Below are 21,074 nucleotides of genomic sequence, written 5' to 3'. Positions count from 1 at the left end.
GCCTATTTTGTGGAAATCTGCCTATTTACACAGAGGAAGGGTACTCGACGGTAATGGATTTCTAAAATTAATTCTCCTATTCTTCCCATCTGCCAAAGCCATCTAAGCTTCTAGGACCTTCTACTTTTCCTCTAGGATAATTAGTTTTGAATCACTGCAGAGTCTTCAACTATTTCCTTCCCAACCCCATTCTAAATGTCATGAAACAACTGTTTTCTTATTTTTTAATTCAAGGACTCTAGTATGATTGTGTTATGTGCTTTACTGTGTTTTTTAAAGTCTTTAAGTTAAATCTTCTCTGAACTAGCACTGGTCCCATTTGCCAGTTTTCAAAAGAGCAGGAGTAAGCCCTTCTAAGGTAGTTTTCTTGCTGTGGTGGGGCTACATAACATGTACATTAGTCTTAGTTAATCGAATTTCTATCAAGACCTGAAATGACTAGACTCATTTATAATATAGCCATGTTATGTAATCAATGCTTTTCAGAAAGGAAGTTCTTTTTCCTTAATAAATTCTCAAGATATTTGAATTCAAAGGATCATAACTTTGTATATTGTATAAAAATAACTTAATTGAAAAACTTACCGAGATGATTGTATTACCTAAACATAATAAGCAAAAATCTCAATTTAGAAAGAAATTATCACAAAGATCTATTCTGTTACACCAAATAATAAAGGAGTGCATCCTACTAGATGAAGAATCTAAAATAATGAGATATCTCAATTTTTTAAATATAAAATAGTCTAATAATGACATTTGAGACTTTTTAAAATAATCATTTCACATGCTCTAAGGCCATTATCATCTGAAAATTAAAGCAAACAGTTCAAGCATTTTTCTCAAGAATCATACAGTAACCTACCATAAAATTAAAGGACACTCCAGACACTCTATCCCATTAGTATAAATGTGAAGTTTGCCAAAATTCCCATATTTTAAGAGTTACTGATGTTTATTCATTCAAAAAACATAATACTGGTACCAACAGATTAATAAGTAACGTGTCCTTTAGCTTTTACTTGAACCCACTGTTATTTTTTAATATCTTAACTATGACATTAACTCTTTTTTTGTTTTTAGATCTATGTCGGCAGCTAACAAAGCATTGACCTCTCTTGATTAAAACTCACACCCTTTTCTAACATTTTTTATGTTGCTTCTATCTTCTGGTTCCCCTTGTGATTTCTTGTTATGGTATCCATTCTGTGCTACAAAGGTTTATGTGTATGATTTACAATGAATTCTGCTATGGACTGAATTGTGTCTCCACAAAGTTCATATGTTGAAGCGCTCAAGCCCAATGTGACTGTACTGGAGATAGGGCCTATAAGGAGATGAAAAAGACTAAATGACTTTGTAAGGGTGAAGTCTTAATCCAATAGGGCTGGTGCCCTTATAAGAGGAGGAAGACACCGGAGCGATCTCTCTCCACCATGTGAGGACACAACAAGAAGGCAGCCATTTGCAAGCCAGGAGGAGAACCTTCACCAGGTACTGAATGTCAGCACCTTGATCTTGGACTTCCTAGACTCCAGAACTGCAAGAAGTAAATTCCTGTTGTTTAAGCTACCTGGTCAGACGTGTTTTGTTATAGCAGTTCAATATAAATTCTATATAGTGTTAAAAAAAATGTTTGAAAATAGGATGGCATACGCAATGTTCTAAGAGTTGCAGAGATCAGACACAGTCGGATATACGTTTTATAGCCTCTTTTCTGACTCATATTTTCCTTACTACCACTTTTAACTCTACCTGAATTCAATCTAGCATGAAAGTTTGTGATAAGACAAATGAGAGAGAAAGCTTGACAAGGTCTAAGTGCTGCTCTTATTCTGTTTAGTCCTAAATGTGTAATAACCCTGATTTTGTGCACTGATGTAAAATGCATTTTCTTCTTGTAGGAAGCAATCATTTTCAATTAAGCAATCCAAGCTGACTTGAAAATTAATAATAATAAAAATTCAGTCTCACCTTGAACGGGGCTCCATAGACAGACTCTCCACCAGTCCCTGTGCCAGTAGGATCTCCCCCTTGGACTATAAAACCAGGTACAACCCTATGAAATATGGTGTTGTCATAATATCCTGGGGGAAAAAAATAAAAGTAATTTATCAATGTCTAAAACTAAGTGTATCTACAGTTAATACAACTAGTCACAAGATCTTTTTCCCCCAGAATGTTAAATAGGCTCCTAAACCAAAATCTTTTCTTTCCTACTTATAAAATATCTACTCAAAACAGCACAATTTCTATAGAACCAAGGTAGTTGTTGTTTTGTATCTATTTCCTGGATTCTCTCAAACTCTGGATAAACAGTTTTCAAAATAAAAATTAGACTTCTGGTAAAGCTCTGTGGTTCTCAACTAGAGGAAGGAGGAGTAGCAATTATGTTCCCTGGGGGACACTTGTCAATGTCTGGAAATATCTGGTTGCCACACATGGGAGATGTTACTGGATTCTAGTGGGTAGGGGTCAGGGATACTGGTAAACATACTACAAAACACAGGAAACCCCTACAACAAAGAATTACTGGCCCAAAATGTCAACAGCACTAGAGGTTGAGAAATCCTTGCAGAGATAAACAACTTATTTCCTAAGTCTTCCTAGTCTCCCCATAGAAAATTAATTTACACAAACAATATACAAATCCAAAATACATCAAAATTACTCACTGATTATAGGTCTAGCATCATCAATGCACCCTCATCAAGAAACTTTCAATAAATGAAACAAATACTCAACACAATATATAATTGAGCCCAACTAGACTCTTAGTAAGTTTGCTAAATGATTTATATTTATATATCATATATTATTTGGAAGCTATAAACATACAAGAGAGATCATATATGATCTCCTAATAGGTTGAGGTGAAGTCAATTATTGAGTGTAGTCATAACTCAATCTATGCTGAGGACTGCAAAGCAGAGAGATGCAAAGAGCATACACAGTTCCCTAAAGGCTTCACAGAGCTACAGAACTGCCTGACACCAGATTTCTGATCCAACAGGATTATAAACGTCTTTATTATTTATATACAACCTAACTGAATACAACCTAACTCATTCAATAACAAATACTAAGTGCCTACTGTGGGCCAGGCATTTTGCTGCTACAACTACTGACATCACTCATAAAGAACCGATGACATGGTTACTTTGTGATACTTTATTAGTCAAAACATGATTGTGGTTTATCATAATTAATAAAGTACTATAATACTGGAACTTGCAGACACCCTCATATTACTTAGATTTGCAAGCCATAATTGTATATAAAATCCACATTTTAAAACATGTGATCTGTAATCTAACAACTGTATCCAGTATATAGGATGGATTGGAAGAAGTTGATAGAAAGAGTAACTGATTTTTTCAATCCCTTCTCCCTTGAAGAACTGTTGGGCTATATTCACAAAAGCTCCCCAGTACAGTTCTCCTTGTGGTTGCAAATAGAAACTATAAAAACCAAGAAGTCGAAAAGTATCTCTCCTGCATCTCTAAGTAACCATTTACTCAGATTAACATTGTACATAGCAGTCAGGAGTTCTGAGCCTTGCCTCTTGTTAGCTATGCAACTTTAAACTCAATTTTCTTTCTTTTTTTTTTTTCCTTCTGTTTTTTTCCTTCAATTGTGATATAATTGACATATAACATTAGTTTCAGGTGTACAACATGATTCAATATTTGTACATATTGCAAAATGATCATGGACAATAAATCTAGTAAACATCCACTACCATATATAGTTACAAATTTTATTTTACTTGTAATGGGAACTTTAAAGATCTACTCTGTTAGTAACTTCCAAACATGCAACACAGTGTTATCAACTATGGACATCATGCTGTATAGGCAATTTCTCATTATAAAACTAATAATATAAATTAACTTGGTGGTGTTCTGAAGATTAAGTAAGGTAACGTGGAGGTAACCTATAAATTTTCCAGTTCAACATAAATAATAAACTTAATTATTTTCACTTAAGCTCTACAAATTCATATTCAAATCTGAATATAAAACACATACCAGTCTATATCAAAAAATGAAAATAATCCTTGAGGCTCAAATGTGCAGCCAATCAACATTTTTTTGAGCACATGATCAGATTCACTTTTTCAAATGGGATCACTTCAAATTCCAGTATGAAGAAATGACTAGAAGTGACAAGATTGAATAAAAGAGGGAGCAACTGCTGTCCCAAGACAGGAGCATGGCTTATCTTGAGATGCACAGATTCAAGAATTCTCTAGGAAGCAGGATCTTTAAGACTCAGAGATCTATTATATGTGAGGGAAGGGATCATGAAAGAGGTCTTTACTACTGTGCGTTCAAATTGGGAAAATGGTCAAAACGATACAAATTATCACTTATAAGATGAATGAATTCTGAAGACTGAACATACAGCATGGAGATTATAGTAATAATACTGTACTGTATACTAGACATTTGTAGATCATGTTCTCACCACATACACACACACAAAAAGGTAGCTGTGTGATGGGATGGATTTGTTACTGAACGGTGATTGTGGTAATCATTTTACAATGTATATTTAATCATCACATTGTACACCTTTTAAAAACCTTTTAAAAATGACATTGTCTATATACAATTTTTGTCAGTCATACCCCAATAAAGCTGGAAAAAAACGACTAAGAACCTCCCTTTAACTGTGAACACCATTTTAAGTGAGAGCTGTATCTGAGGCTGTGCTCCCATGGCTCATTTTTATTCATTTGCTTTTTAATTTTGGAAACTGTACCTTTAAAAAAATATGAATATTAAAAGATCTAAAAATATTATGACTTGTTTAAATCATATAATCAGTGAATTAGAATGAGGTTCTCTGAATTAAATTTTTAAAACCTTGACTTTATTCATTTAGGAGCATCTTAATTTAACTCAGAGTCTTCTCAAGCATCTTGTTAGCCTTCACAATAATTCTATTTCTTACCTGTTCAATTAAGAGACTTGCTCGGTTATTTTTTTATTATTTTCCTATTCTTTTTCCTTTCTCCTTATATTCTCAGAAATAGGGAAATGTTTTTTTGATGTTGTAATTAAGCTTCATCATCACCTAACTTAAGAACCTTATTTCTTCTTCACTGTCATATTATATCCAGATGTTTTCTGTTTCTTCCATTCACCTGGTCATGGATTATAATTCACCATTTATTCTTTCTATGTTTTTATACTTTCATTCTTCTGTAAAATTTGAGCTATTGATTCTTCAAAACTTCTTTCCAGAAACAGTCTGGCTTTTCTGTGTCTACTGTGTTTCATGGCTCTGTTGACAGTTACTTGAGGCTTCTCTGCCTGAACTACCTGTCTGACTCAACTTCCTTCCTGCCTGCCATAGCAATTACTAATAATGGTCTTTACAGATGCCTTCTTTTCTCTTTTTCTTTCTAGTCAGTTTGGGGGTTTTTTGTTTTGTTTTGGAGGGTTTGTTTTTGTTTTTTGGTATAGGTATTTTTATTTCTTAAGTCTTCACCTGGTAATTTACCTATTTGTCTATCTATTTGGGGAGCTCTCACTGTACCCTAATACAGGTTATTTTGTGCTCTCCTTCACATTTTGCTTTTGACTCAAAATGCTATTTTCTGATATCTTGATTAACCCTGCCTATCTCTAAAAATCAGATATAATTTAGAAGGACGATGATTTGCCAACACTGGAGATATTTGAAACAATATGCAGTATATTCTGAAAGTCAACAAGCTACAAATGTTTAGAACATTTAATTCTACAGAATGTAGGAATATAGAATAAGTTATCTATATAGGAATATAAAATAAATAAAAACATTCTACAGAATAAAAGAATATTTTGAAGGGAAAAACACTCAAGTAGATGTAATTCTGTAAAGTTTGTTAGAAAGAAAAACAATTATTTTACATCTCAAATATAAGAATCATTATTGACATTGATAATAACATCACTGAATGGTGCATGGAAGGCTTAATGGAGAAAGTAGAATTTCAAACGACATTAAAAAGTGAGTTGACTTGAACAGTACAGAAAGGAAGAGAAAGTAGTCCAAAAAGGCAAGTGAGGATATGAGAAGATTCAGGATATGAAGGAGGTATGAGTAGAAACAGGAAGGAACTGCTTAGGCAGTAAAGATTATAACCAACTGAAGGCACATAGATATTTAGTACAATAAAAAATAAAGTTGGAAAGCTAGGAAGCTAAGCTGCCTGAGGATTCAACTACCAGGTGAATAAGTGTGAGGGTAAAGTGATTAAAAATGAGAGGAAGGAAGATGAGGTAAAAGGCAATTATAATCACACAGCTGAAATTCAAAGCAGTCTGGCAAAGAAACTGGCAAATTTGGTTTTACACTAGTTTAGTTTTAGCTGATAGTGGAAGACTTGAGTAAAAAAGTCCACTAGGCAATTAGATCTGTAAATTAGACCTCAGGTGAGACAAAATGGCTGGAATTCTAAATTTGCTAGCCATTTGGATGGAAGTAACAACTGAAACATAAAGACAACAGACGACTAGAGGCAATCTTAGGGATGCTCACACTTAGACAATGAAAGAATGAAGTGCAAATGACCAAAGAAACCAAAAAGGATCAAAGTATTATTTGCTGAGATAAATTTCTCTATTAAAGAGATAAAGATTTATTGGGCGGGACTTTTCATCTCCTCTCTCCATTTCCTGGCACATAGCCCCAGACCTTATCAGTCATATCAACTCCCATCATTCATTACCATCATTTAACACTAGTTTGCACCATCGTGGAAAAATATGCTGCAGTTTATCTTTAAATTAACAAAAGTTCTTCTATAGAATAAAACTCAAGAATTATAATTACCTTCCAAACAAAGCTGAATGAAATTTCTGCAAGCTTTAGGAGTCTCTTTTGGCCACAATTCTATATCAATCTCTCCAGCTGTAGTTTTCAATAAAACCTGTAGAAAGCATATAACATTGTTAAATTAAATTATCATTTTGCTTGATAATCAGTTGATTGGCTGCTCACCTTGAAGCATTCAGTACTGAGTTTTCAACTTAAAAATAAAAATTAGAAACTTTGCTTGGCTTTTGCTATCTTCAACAAATTTCAAATATTCAGTGCAAGTCATTATATATTTTTATCTTTCAAACACTATTTTTGGAAATAATTTAGGCTTTAAGAAAAAATAGCATATATGTTTTTTAATCACAGGAAAAAACCCTCATTCATCTCAAAATCAATAACATAAATTTGGTTTTTTGGGTTTTTTTAACTTTTTTTATTGAGTTATAGTCATTTTACAATGTTGTGTCAAATTTCAGCGTAGAGCACAATTTTTCAGTTAGACATGAACATACATATATTCAATGTCACTTTTTTTTTTTTTTGCTGTGAGCTACCATAAGATCTTGTATATATTTCCCTGTGCTATACAGTATAACCTTGTTTGTCTATTTTACATTTTGAAATCCCACTCTGTCCCTTCCCACCCCCTACCCCCATAAATTTGTTTTAATTAAGAAAGTTTCCCACGGCAACTTCTTCCAATAAAATTGTAGCAAATTAAGAAATTCAAAATCTATCACAGGAAATCACAATACTATAAGACAATTTTACAATTACCTTTTAACATAAACACTCTACTTTTTCATTCAAAATCATGCCATTCCTTATTTACAAAGGAACATTCTTGATCTAATTCTGGGTTGTATATTACTAAAATGCTATGTCTTTAAATTACCATCTACAGTAAATAGCATCTTTTGGTAGCCTCCTTCCTACAGCTCATGAAGGCGGTTACTCTTTGGTGGAACCAGCCATCTGGCAACAACCAAAATCCCTACTGAGCCCACAGGAAGAAAAAGCTTACAACTGTCTTATTAATAACAACAAAAAACCAAAAAGAATGTTAGCTGGAATTCAACTTCTCTAGTATTACATACCCTACCCCCATCCCTACTCAGTGTACCAAAGGAGATCTATGCCAATCCATGATCAATGATTTGTGACCATCACAATCACTTTTGCTACAATTGTCTTTCAATTTCTGTTTCAGAATCCCAAATTATACTGTCACAAGTTTTATCACATTGATGAGTTTATTGTATCTTTTGGGGCTTTTACTAGCTACATATTTCTTTTACCATTATGCTTCAATGACCATGGGGGTGGGGTGGAGGATCTGAAAATATCTATATTGTGGAGGCTTTTCAAATAGTTTCCTTAACCCTTAAAGAAATATGAAAGAACTAGAAATGCAAATGTACATGATTTTCTCAATCCATTACACTTTCTCTATGAAAAGAAGGGAACATTTATTGAGCACCTTCCATGTGTCAGCTTCTCTGCCAGACACTACGTATCCTATCTCACTTAATTCTAACCTACAAGGTAGGTATTATTGCTCCTATTTGATTTATGAAGAAACAGAGACTCAGATAAAGTAACTTTATCCAAGGTCTCACAGTAAACAAACTAAGCCAAAGGCCGTCTGGCTGCAAAGCCCATGCTTTTTCTATACCACCATAGTGCCTCCACAAAGTTCTCCATAAATTCCACGCTACACTGGAAAAAAGGTCTATCAATCTCTAGGGCCTGCCACATGTCTCACAAGAAATCCTCAAGTTACCCTGGTCACAACTTATTTGAATAGAGAACAGTGCCAAAGTCAAAAGCAATCATACATTGGTTGGACATGAGCAAGGCCTTCTAACTTGGTTTGGGATGAAACAATGCCCAAACGAGATACTCCATATTGGATGGTGACAAACCAATCCAACTGGATTCCCAATCTCCAGGGAAGTATACATTTGGGATGCAAACTGAGAGGCTGAGTAACTCCCTCTCCCTTAGACTGTATCTAGAACAATCCTGTGTAACACCTTCTGATTTTCCATGAGGCCTGATGTACCTCCCAATCTTAAAAGCACAGTATACCTAAAACAGACAATGCCCTGTCTACCTCTTCATCCTTTGTATACTAGAAATAAACTGCTATTGTTAAAGGGAACCTAGACATGTCCCCTCATCTTTGCAACTTTAAAGCAGTGATCTCCAAACTCTTGGTTAACTGTGCATCTCTATTAGCAAAGGAGAAAAGGGGGGTGGGAAGGGAGGTAAGGACTTGGAACATACATACCCAAAAAGTACATATTTAAATCCCACATGTACTACTATATTACTCTAGTATTACAAAAGAGTCACACAAAACAAAAATTTCAAGCCATTACATAAAAATACTATTTTAAAATAATTGTTAATTTGATTTTATTTACTAATGATACAATGAAACTTTAAAAAAAAAACAGCTTTATTGAGATAAAATTCACATATCAAAGATTTACTCTTTTAAAGTGGTTTTTAGCATAACCCACATTGTTATACAACCACCACCACTATCTAATTCCAGAACATTTCATTACCCCAAAAAGAAACACTGTACTCATTAAGGGTCACACCCTATTTCCTCCTACTGGCAACCACTAATCTACTTTCTATCTCTATGGATTTGTCTATTGAACATTTCATAAATAGGCATACCTCAGAGATACAGTAGGTTCAGTTTCAAACCACCACAATGAAGTGAATATTGCAATAAAGTAAGTTACATGAATTTTTTTGGCTTCTCAGTGCATATAATGGTTATATATATGTATAATATAGTCTACTAAGTATGCAATAGCATTATGTATAAAAAAAACAACATACATGCCTTAATTAAAGAATACTTTATTACTAAATATTGCTAAACATTTGCTAGTCATCTCAGCCGGTCATAATCTTTCTGCTGGCAGAAGGTTTGAAATACTGCAAGAATTACCAAAATGTTGGATCAAAGACTTAAACATAAGACAAGATACAATAAAGCTCCTAGAAGAAAATATAGGCAAAACATGATCTCACATACATCTCAAAAATGTTCTCCTAGGGCAGTCTACCCAAGCAATAGAAATAAAAGCAAGAATAAACAAATGGGACCTAATTAAACTTACAAACTTCTGCACAGCAAAGGAAACCAGAAGTAAAACAAAAAGACAACCTACAGAATGGGAGAAAATTTTTGCAAAAGATAAAACTGACAAAGGCTTGATCTCCAGAATATATAAGCAGCTCATATGACATAATAAGAAAAAACAGACAACGCAATCCAAAAATGGACAGAAGACCTAAACAAGTAATTCTCCAAGGAAGACATACAAATGATCAAAAGGCACATGAAAAAGTGCTCAATATCACTAATTATCAGAGAAATGCAAATCAAGACTACAATGAGGTATCACCTCACACCAGTCAGAATGGCCATTATTCAAAAGTCGACAAATGACAAAGCTGGAGAGGCTGTGGAGAAAAGGGAACCCTCCTACACTGCTGGTGGGAATGCAGTTTGGTGCAGCCACTGTGGAAAACAGTATGGAGATTCCTCCAAAGACTAGGAATAGACTTACTATAGGACCCAGGAATCCCGCTCCTGGGCTTATATCCAGAAGGAATCCTACTTCAGGATGACACCTGCACCCCAATGTTCATAGCAGCACTATTTACAATAGCCAAGACATGGAAACAGCCTAAATGTCCATCAACAGATGACTGGATAAAGAAGAGGTGGTATATTTATACAATGGAATACTATTCAGCCATAAAAACGACATAACACCATTTGCAGGAACATGGATGTCCCTGGAGAATGTCATTCTAAGTGAAGTAAGCCAGAAAGAGGAAGAAAAATACCATATGAGATCACTCACATGTGGAATCTAAAAACAAACAAACAAACAAAAAGAACAAAACAGAAACAGACTCATAGACATAGAATACAAATTTGTGGTTGCCAAGGGGGCAGGGGGTGGGAAGGGACAGACTGAGATTTCAAAATCTGTAGATACTGACAGGCATATGCAGAATAGATAAACAAGATTACACTGCATAGCACAGGGAAGTGTGTACAAGATCTTGTGGTAGCTCATAGCGAAAAAAAAATGTGACAATGAATATATGTATGTTCATGTATAAAAGAAAAATTGTGCTCTACAATGGAATTTGACACTACATCGTAAAATGACTATAACTCAATAAAAAAAAGTTTAAAAAAAGGAATGGAAAAAAAGGTTAAGATAGCAAATTTTGTTATGTATATTTTTAAATAAATAAAAAATTAATAATAATTACCAAAATATGACAGAGACACGAAGTAAGCAAATGCTGGGAAAATGGTGCCAAAAGACTTGCTCAAGGCAGGATTGCCACAAGCCTTCAATTTCTAAAAAATACAACACCTGTGAAGTGCAATAAAACAAGGTGTGCCTGTAAATGGAGTCATATAATGCGTGCGCTTTGTCTTGCTTCTTTCATTTAGTAGAATGTTGCTTACAGATTGGAGAGGTTCATCTTTCTACTCTATATACTTCGTTTTTAAATGTCTTGAAAATCACAATAGCATTATGTTCTTACTGATAAATATGTCAAGGTAGAGAATACATTGATGACAAAAGTTCACCATTAACAATAATAGAAACCCAAAGTTCAAATGATCTTCATAATAATTTCCAATTTTTGACAGACTTCCCATGCTCCACCTTTTTTAATGATTTGCTTATATTTACATTATTAGTATTATTCTGAGAGCTGGTTTAGTTAATCTAGATAGCATTTAGATGGAATGGAAATTCATCTAGCAAGGCATTAGGAAAAATTACATTATGATATATAAAAACTAACTGACTGAATAACTGAATTTATATGTTCCTTTATATGTATAAACAGTATTGCATTTAAACAAAGGCAAAAATAAATTTATAAACAGAAGTATGCACATTTTCACCCTGCATCCCATGGGTGGTTTGGCACGTTCCCTGAAGTGTGCACTCACTAGTTTAGAAACCACTAAAGAACAAACTAATGCACATCATCCCTCCCTCTCCAGGCTCTGGAGTCAGGCTGTCTGAATTCAAATACTGACCCACGTATGAAGGGAAAGGGAGCTTCCTTACCTTGGACATATCAGACACTACTATGACTCAATTTCCTTATCTAAAAACAGGGTAATAACTGAACAAGCAATGGATCACTGAAGAAATCAAAGGAAAACTCAAAAAATGCCTAGAGACAAATGAAAACAGATATGTAACATACCAAATTTACACGATGCAGCAAAAGTATTTCTAAGAGAGGTCACAGCAATACAGGCCTACCGCAAGAAACAAGAAAATCTCAAACAATCTAACTTTACACCTAAAGGAACCAGAAAAACAAATGAAGTACAAAGTTAGAAGGACGAATACAATGAAGAACAGAATGGGAAGAAATAAAAGAGAGACTAAAACACAACACAAAAGATCAGTGAAATGAAGAACTGGTTCTCTCAAAGGATAAACAGAAATGACAAACCTTTAGCCAGACTCATGAAGGAAAAATGGAGAGGGCTCAAACAAATAAAATCAGAAATGAAAGACAAGTTACAACTGATACCACACAAATATAAAGGAGCATGAGAGACACCCTGAACAATTATATGCCAACAAACTGGACAACCTAGAAAAAAATGGATAAATTCCTGGAAACATACAATCTTCCAAGACTGAATTATGACAGAACAGAAAATCTGCAGAGACCAATTACCTGTAAGGAGACTGGATTAGTAATCAAAAACTCCCAACAGACATAAGTCCAGGACCAGATGGCTTCAGTAGTGAATTCTACCAAACATACAAAGAAGACTTAATACTTCCCTTCTTAACCTCTTTAAAAAAAAAAATTAAAGAGACGGGAACATTTTGAACATATATTCAAAAAGTCTCAACAAAATATTAGCAAACCAAATTCAATACATGAAAAGGAACATACACCATAATCAAGTGGGATCTACTCCACGGATGCAAGGGTGGCTCGGCACTTGCAAAACCATCATGACACACCACACGAGCAGATGAAAGATGAAAACCCTGCGGTCATCTCAGTGGACGCAGAAAGGGCATCTGGCAAAATTCAACACCTATTGTTATGACAAAAACTCTCAACAAAGCGGGTATAGAAGGAATTTACTTCAATGTGATTGAAGCCAAGTATGACAAACTCACAGCTATCATACTCAATAGTGAAAAGCTGAAAAATGTTTCCTCTGAGATCAGGAATAAGACAAGGATACCCACTCTCCCCATTTTCTTTCAACACAGTACCGGAAGTCCTAGCCACAGCAATTAGGTAAGACCAAGAAATAAAAAGCATCCAAATTGGATAGGAAGAAGTAAAACTGTCACTATCTGCAGTTGACATAATACTATACAGAAAACCCTAAAGACTTCAGCAAAAAAATTGTTAGAACTAATAAATGAATTCAGTAAAGTTTCAGCATACAAAATTAATACACAAAAATCTATAGCATTTCTATACATTAATAACAAACTATCAGAAATAGATATCAAGAAAGCAATCCCATTTACAAGTACACCAAAAACACCCAAAAAAACAAAAAACAAAAAACACCTAGGAATAAATTTAACCCAGGAGGCAAAAGATCTGTATCCTGGAAACTACAAGACATTGATGAAAACACTGAAGAAAGGTACAAAATAAGTGGAAAGATATTCTGTGCTCATGGCTGGAAAGAATTAATATTGTTAAAATGTCCATACTATCCAAAACAATCTATAGATTCAATGTACTCCCTATCAAAATTCCAATGGTATCTTTCACAGAACTAGAACAATTCCAAAATTTGTATAAAACCACAAAAGATCCCAAATGGCCAAAGCAATCTTGAGAAAGAAGAACAAAGCTAAAGGTATCACATGCCCTCATCTCAAATTAAACTGCAAAGCTAGAGTAATCAAAACAGCACGGTATAAAAACACACACACAGATCAAGAGAAACAGAATAGAGAGTCCAGAAATAAACCTACACATACATTGTCGACTAATTTACAACAAAGGGGGCAACAATACACAGTGAGGATACAACAGACTTTTTGATAAACAGTGCTGAGAAAACTGAACAGCTGCATGTAAAAGAATGAAACTGGACCACTATCTTACACTCATAAAAATAAACTCAAAATGGATTACAGACTTGAATGTAAGACCTGAAACCATAAAAGTTCTAGAAGAATACATAGGCAGTAATCTCCTTGACACTGGTCTTAGCAATTTATTTTTTAATCTGACTCCAAAGCCAAAGTTAACAAAAGGAAAAATAAACAAATGGGACTACATCAAAATAAAAGGCTTCTGTATGGCAAAGGAAACCATGAACAAAATGAAAAGGGAATGCATTGAATGGGAGAAGACATTTACCAATTATATATTGAATCAAGAGTTAATATCCAACACAACACTGTAAACTGACTATAACTCAATAAAAAAAGAGAAGTTACTTAAAAAAAAGTTCATATCCAAAATACATAAAGAACTTATACAACTCAATAACATAAAAACAATCTGATTAAAAAATGGACATGAACCTTAAGACATTCTTCCAAAGATATACAGATGACCAATAGGCACATGAAAAAATGTTCAACATCACTAATCATCAGGAAAAGGCAAAACAAAACAAAACCACAATGAGATACCACCTCACACCCATCAGAATGGCCATTATTAAAAAGACAAGAAACAAGTGTTGGTAAGGATATGGAGAAAAGGGAACCCCTGTGTACCGCTGGTGGAAATATAGATTGGTGCAGCCAGTATGGAAAATAGTGTGGAGGTTCTTCAAAAAATTAAAAACAGAACCACCATAATACCCAGCAATTCCACTTTAAGGTATTTATCTGAAGGAAATGAAAACACTAACTGGAAAAGATATATATACCCTATGTTCATGTAGTGTTATTTACAATAGCCAACATATGGAAACAATCTAAATGTCCAATAACAGATGTATATAAAGAAGACATACTATGTATACATACATACATACATACATACATACACACACACACACACACACTAGAATACTACTCAGTTATAAAAAAAAAAAGAAAGGAATATTGCCACAATGTGCCAATACATGCCACAATATTTATGGAGCTTGAGGGTGTTATGCGAAAGTGAAGTAAGTCAAACAGAGAAAGTCAAATACAGAACGATTCACTTACATGTGGACTCTAAAAAACAAAACAAACAAAACAAAGCAAAATCCAGACTCTTAGATACAGAGAACAGACTTGTGGTTGCCAGAGGCAAGAAGGGGTTGGGGTGGGGCTGGAGGGTGGAATGGGTAAAGGGGATCAAGAAATACCAACTTGCATTTATAAAATAAATAAGTCATGGAGATGAAATGCACAGCTTGGGAAATACAATCATTAATATTGTATTAACTTTGTACGCTGACAGATGGTAACTAAATTTACTGTGGTGACCATTTCACAAGGTATACAAATGTCAAATCACTATGTTGTACACATGAAACTAATATAATATTGTATGTCACATATACTTCAATAAATTGTTTTAAAAACCAGGATAATAATATTCTCATAGGCTTGTTGTGAGGACAAAATGAGTTATTATACATAGATTACTTAGAATAGTACCTGACAAATAGTAAATACTCAAAATATGGTAGCTATTATTGTTGTAATTAATGTTCTTATACAATTTTTAGTCCACAGGAAACTTACACTCGGTAAAAAGAACACATATATGGTAGGGCCACCTTGATCACCAGGGCTTCTTAATCTTTTCACTAATAAGATCCTGAATTTAACAGAAGGCACGTGGCTCCTCCATTGGCCATACATTCCTAGTGGCCATAACCACTTTGCCAGGCATCAGAGATTTCTCTTCTTAAAGCTTAAATAAGGCGACATTTTGATAATAAAATGTTTCTTAAGAACAAATATTTGAGTTAATATACAATTTAGATTAAATCATCATAAAATGTGGAAATTTCATCTTCAGTAATAAGGAAATTTCTATCAAGTGGTATATTTCTGTGACTTGTCTGCAGAGGCCAGAGTTATAGCACAACACAGCAAAACACTGCACATTTATGGACAGTTGCCAGGGATCAACCACTGCTATAATGTGTCAATTACTTCCCCAGTTGATACTATGCTCTTTGATGAGAGAAATTTTGTCCCCTTTATTCTGAATAGCTTGAATCCTTTCAGTACCTAATGCAGCATTAGGCAATATAGGCACTAAATGAACATTCATTAAGCAAACTTGTTATTACATCTGCTTTAAATTCCTTCCAGGCCAAAATTCTTGCCAAGCTCTCCACAGTACAAAACGCTGAAGCTTCAATGTCTTCATTCAGCCTTATGCTGGAAAAAGTCCCAAACTGTTTCTGAAGGAGAACTTGGGCCATGCCTAATATTCTCCCTCAGCCCAATTCTGTTCAGGAGGACAATACTTACCACAGTTTGCATAAACTTATTTGCATGATTATTTCATCAATATATATTTCTCTTAAGTGACTCTGTGATAATAGAGACAATGCTGGTTTTTCTTTCCACTGTATCCCTAAAACCTAGCATAGAGCCTGGCATGTGCTAGGTGCTCAATAAATACTTGTTGAATGAAAGGTCTCCTATTTAGGCATGAATCCCTGTCAAAGCTTCTCATCTTTATGACTATGTCGAATCTTCCACAGAGTAAAACAACTAAGTCTGCCCTCGACCAGTAGCAATATAACCTCAAGCTCACTGATGCTTAATACTTCTCAGAAGTTAAGAGAAATACACTATTAATTTATCCATCCATCCATCCATTCAATACATACTTAAACTCCTCCTCCTATGTGTCGAGCACCGTTGTACACGTCTGTCTCTGCCTGCATTCTGTGAAGGGAGAAAGGGTGGAGGAGACTACAACAATAAATACTAAGTACTGTAGAAAAAACTAAAGAGGTCAAGGGGGCCAGGGAATGCTGGGATGTAGGACATGAATGAGGTTTTCTTTTTTATAGAAAGTTGATAGGAAAGGCTTCTTTGTTAAAACAACATCTGAGCAGAGTAACGAGCAGGCTAGAGAAAGGAATAGCAAGTGTGTAGGCCCTTCCTAGCAAGATGGGCAATGTATTCAGTCTCTACCAGTGTTTATCAACTTGGGGTGATATCACTCTCAAAAAGTATTTGGATATATGAAGACATAGATATTCTGGGTTTTTACGATGGGTGAGTAGGGGTGAGAAGTGGGGGTAGTTCAAACAACAAAAAATGGAAAGAATTGCTTTGCCCAAAATACCTACTAACATTTTGCTGGGCACATCAATTACAACATTTTTGTTTTTGTTTGGGGTGGGGGCAGGTAGTTAGGTTTACTCATTTATTTTTAGAGGAGGTACTGGGGATTGAACCCAGGACCTAGTGTATGCTAAGCATGCGCGCTACCACTTGAGCTATATTACCAAATGTAAATCATCAAGATTGCACAATTTATGACATAGTCATGCAACAGAATTGTACCTGATGCAAATTTAGTTTATCCTAATTCACCTATATAATTTCAGTACCACTATTTTCTCCATTATACTGGTTCATCACATTCTGTATGTGATATAGACTAGGTCTCAGTTTAAGAATTCAGGTGATACTTATTCCATTATTGACTCTGCCTCATACTGCATATAAACACTTTGGGAATAAAGATACTTTGACCATCAAAATCAATCAAAAAATCATTCCTTCATTCTAATGTGGGAACACTTCTCAATCTCCACTTTCTCTCACAATCATCTCATGTTTTAAGATCAGCTCAAAAGACACTTCCTCCATGAAGCTTTCCCCTACTTTCCCAATTGCTAACCTCTTAGTGCTACCATAGCATTATGCTCCTCTCTCCATATGCACTCCTATCAAGCATATCATAAGGTTTTTCTTTACCTGCCTGCCTCCCAAGCTAAACTGTAAGCTCTTCTAGAGCAACAACTAGACCTCATCCGTCCATCTTTGTAGCCCCAGCATCTACGCACCTGGGGCCTAATAAGCACTAATTAAAGGATTGTAGAACGAATGGAAGGAAAAAGAGCCATCTCCAAGTTAAACAAACAAACAAACAAATATCAATTTTTAAAATGTACTTGGCTTTTTACCTACAACCCTAGAAAACACATGCAGAGTTAGGCTGAAGCAAGAAATAGGGCCAGAAGTTTGGTAGGTGGAGAAATCTCCATTTGAGGGCTTTTTCAATTATATGCTGAGAAGCGCCAATAGGTGGTTTTCGACGCAGGCTGTTTAGAGGCAAGGGTAAAGACAAGACTTCTTGTCATCTCTTCCAAACCCCAGAACTCCCTTAATCTGTGAGTTATCACTTTGGAGAACCCAGGTACCCTGAATGAGGCTCTCACCTTCCCGTTCGTGGGAGGCTCCTGGATGTAAATGTTGCTCATACTGGTCCGTGCTCAGGTCTCTGCTCCTAACTGGGGATGAGAGCGGACGGCCGATCACTAAAGTTGTCCACCTATCGGTACACGCTTCCTAAAATCGGGAGGTCGCGTTTTGAAAGCTCCAGCCTGTCAACACCCCGCAAGACAGCGACACCAAACACCATCCTTTCAAAGCTCGCCCCTCACGGACGCCGCCATGTTGCTCCCGGCCCCGAGCACCGCTATCCCTGACAAGGGGGGACTCCAGTGGCCTCCAGGGAATCGAGAAAAGATTATGAAGCCCCTATAGATTAATTTAATTTGCATTACAATTTGAAAAGTAACAGTTCGTAAGTCTTGGTGTTGTTTACTTTACTACACGCGTGTGCAGGTTTCATTACCCCCCCCCCCGAAGCTGGCAGCAATGGTTTGGACCGCGTATGGTCTACAATAGGATTCCCCTGGAAACTGCAGCAGCAGCTACTTGGTTCCGCCATGCGATAGGCTTTCAGGGCCTCCCGCCACTGTCACGAAGGTTCCCCAGCACGGGTTGGAGAAAGAGGCCGCGCTCGCTGTGCTTGGTCGTCGCGGCCAGCGGGAAGCCAGCGCGTTCTCGGAAGCCTAGGAGTCCGACTTACCAGGACCATGGCAGTCCCAGGTAAAGAACAACTGCAGGGCCCCTGGGTCTGGGCGAGGGAGGTGGGTAGGGGAGGTTGGGGTGCTCTGGGGTAAGGAGTAGAGCCGAAGGGATTTAGGTGCAGGCGTTAAAATTAACAGGTTCGTTTGGTTTACATGCAAACGTTTACAGTTCAAAAATAAGCTTAGAAAGAAAGAATCTGCTCCCCCGCCCCATCCGCTCCCACTGCGCTGGATGGATTACAGGGTAAGTACGGGGGTGGGGGGGTTGGGTGGAGACGGACTAGTAACTGTAGGCCTAGGAGGCGGTTGGCTGAACAAACCTGACCTTAACTTTGGTATGGCTTGAAATAAAATTTGAAGTGGCAACACTTGGCGAACCCAAGCAGGCAGAGGCATTGTTTGTAGTGGAAGCCGCAAGGCTGAAATGGACGTCTTGGGTTCTCTCTCTTCCTGTTGTATGTGTGTGCTGTGTGGCCCTGGACCGGTCGCTATGCCCTTCTGGGCCTCAGTTTCTGCATGTGCAAAAGAAGATTTGTTGATTTATGCGTACGGTTCCTTCCAGCTCGCAGATTGTGTGTCCAGTGGGTGCCGACCTAAAAACGGTGAACCTTGTGCAGTAAGTGCTTCAGAGACTTCCAGTCCACAACTACCAGCTTATTTGAAAGTTCTAGTAGAGGAGGTACCTCCTTCAGCCTACTTTTGCCACGACGTGTTCTGCTGAACACGGCGTGTTCCCCCGCCAACACACACACACACAACTTGGAGATTCACAGTGCACTTTCGTATCAAAAAGACAGAATTGCCATAGTTCAGAAGCCCTAACTTTGTTTTAACTTGCCCTTCCCAGAATGAGCTGACCATGTTTGTTCTGCGGCAGCCTTTACCGAACCGTATTACACAGATAGCTGTTATGGGAGGGGTGTGCTATTCTACCAACTGCGGTTTTGGGGGGAGCACAGGGGGATTGTTAGAAAGAAAACATACATTCATTCATACACAGAACAATTTTTATTAAAAGCGTACCGCCTGCTAGGCTATGTGCTAGGCATCGGGAACAGTTGCTCTTCACACAGAACTTAGTTTAGCCGTGAAAGGAAAGTACTAGAAAGTGGACAAGTGTATGGCAGGGAAAGTACAAAGCCTTGAGGAGCAAGTAGTGAGGGCACCTAACAGGAGACTGGAGGGGCCAGAAGGACTTCCCAGAAGATAATGGCATTTAGGATAGATCTGAAGAATTGTGAAAGGTGTTGCAGCCAGAGGGACTGAATATGTAAAGGAAGAAGTGTGTGAAAAGAGGAAATGAAAGATGTGCCTTATGGATGGAACTCAGAATACAAATGGGAGAGAAGGGAGAAATTAACTAGAGAGATAATAACAGTAGGTAGTATTTACTATGTACAGTACTAACATTTACTATGTGTCGATGTTTCAGATACTGTGTCAAGGGTTGTACTTTCTCTCATTTAACATTCACACCCACATATTATTTCCATTTTACAGATGAGGATGCTGAGGGACAGAGGGATCAAGTAACTTGACTGAGGGAGCTAGTAAGTGACAGGTCGGTCAGGCCCCCACAGACCCCCTGAGCTTATCCTTGTTGCCATGTTTTGGTGTAATTTACAAGGTAGTTTGCAATTCTTAAAGGATGTTTTAAGCCATGACAAGGAGTTTACATGTTTTCCTAAGTACCATAGGAAGATATTTAAGGATTTTTAAACATATTCACATTTTGAAAAGCGCATTATGGCTGCACAGTAGATAGGAGGAGAGCTAGTTTGGAGGCAAAGTCACCAGTTAGGAGTATTCCTGTTAAGTTATGATGGTGCCTCACATGTGGTCTCAAGTCGGTGAGGAGAGAAGCAGATAGATTGGAGATACATTGTTGGTGGTAGCCTCACTGGGAATAGATACATTGTTGGTAGCAGCCTCACTGGGAATCAGTTTGGATTTGATTAAGGTTGGAAATGAAGTATGCCTGGGTTTCACTGTTAGGCAGTTGGGTGGAGCTGTTTACTAAAATAGGCAGCACCTGAGAAGGAGTAGTTTTCAGGGGATCATGGTGGCTTCAGTTTGAAGCTTGTGTTGAGGTGTAATCAGGGAATGGAAATATCTAATAGTAAGAGATAAGAATGGAAATATCTAACAGGCAGGAAGG

General features: G+C 36.6%; 2 protein-coding genes across 3 annotated transcripts in view; one reads left to right on the top strand and one right to left on the bottom strand.

Annotated features, from left to right (window-relative positions):
- Window positions 1–18,530, bottom strand: part of CWC27 (CWC27 spliceosome associated cyclophilin) — a 199,069-nt gene extending 180,539 nt beyond the window's left edge. For both annotated transcript variants that reach the window (XM_074358921.1, XM_045512419.2), the window contains exons 1-3: window positions 18,260–18,530; window positions 6,829–6,925; window positions 1,975–2,087 (exon numbers count right to left, since the gene is read on the bottom strand). In XM_074358921.1, coding sequence (XP_074215022.1) covers window positions 1,975–2,087; window positions 6,829–6,925; window positions 18,260–18,301 — 252 coding nt within the window. In that variant the 5' untranslated portion in view covers window positions 18,302–18,530. The remainder of the gene's footprint in view (window positions 1–1,974; window positions 2,088–6,828; window positions 6,926–18,259) is intronic.
- Window positions 18,531–18,747: 217 nt separating this feature from the next.
- The window catches only part of SREK1IP1 (SREK1 interacting protein 1), a 36,215-nt gene continuing 33,888 nt past the window's right edge, over window positions 18,748–21,074 (top strand). Inside the window, exon 1 of the mRNA XM_010949382.3 lies at window positions 18,748–18,935. Within this exon, the coding sequence (XP_010947684.1) occupies window positions 18,923–18,935 (13 nt within the window). The 5' untranslated portion in view covers window positions 18,748–18,922. The remainder of the gene's footprint in view (window positions 18,936–21,074) is intronic.

The sequence above is a fragment of the Camelus bactrianus genome, chromosome 3 (genome assembly GCF_048773025.1).
Source record: "Camelus bactrianus isolate YW-2024 breed Bactrian camel chromosome 3, ASM4877302v1, whole genome shotgun sequence".
Taxonomy (NCBI): domain Eukaryota; kingdom Metazoa; phylum Chordata; class Mammalia; order Artiodactyla; family Camelidae; genus Camelus; species Camelus bactrianus.
This window is presented reverse-complemented; position numbering and strand designations above follow the sequence as displayed.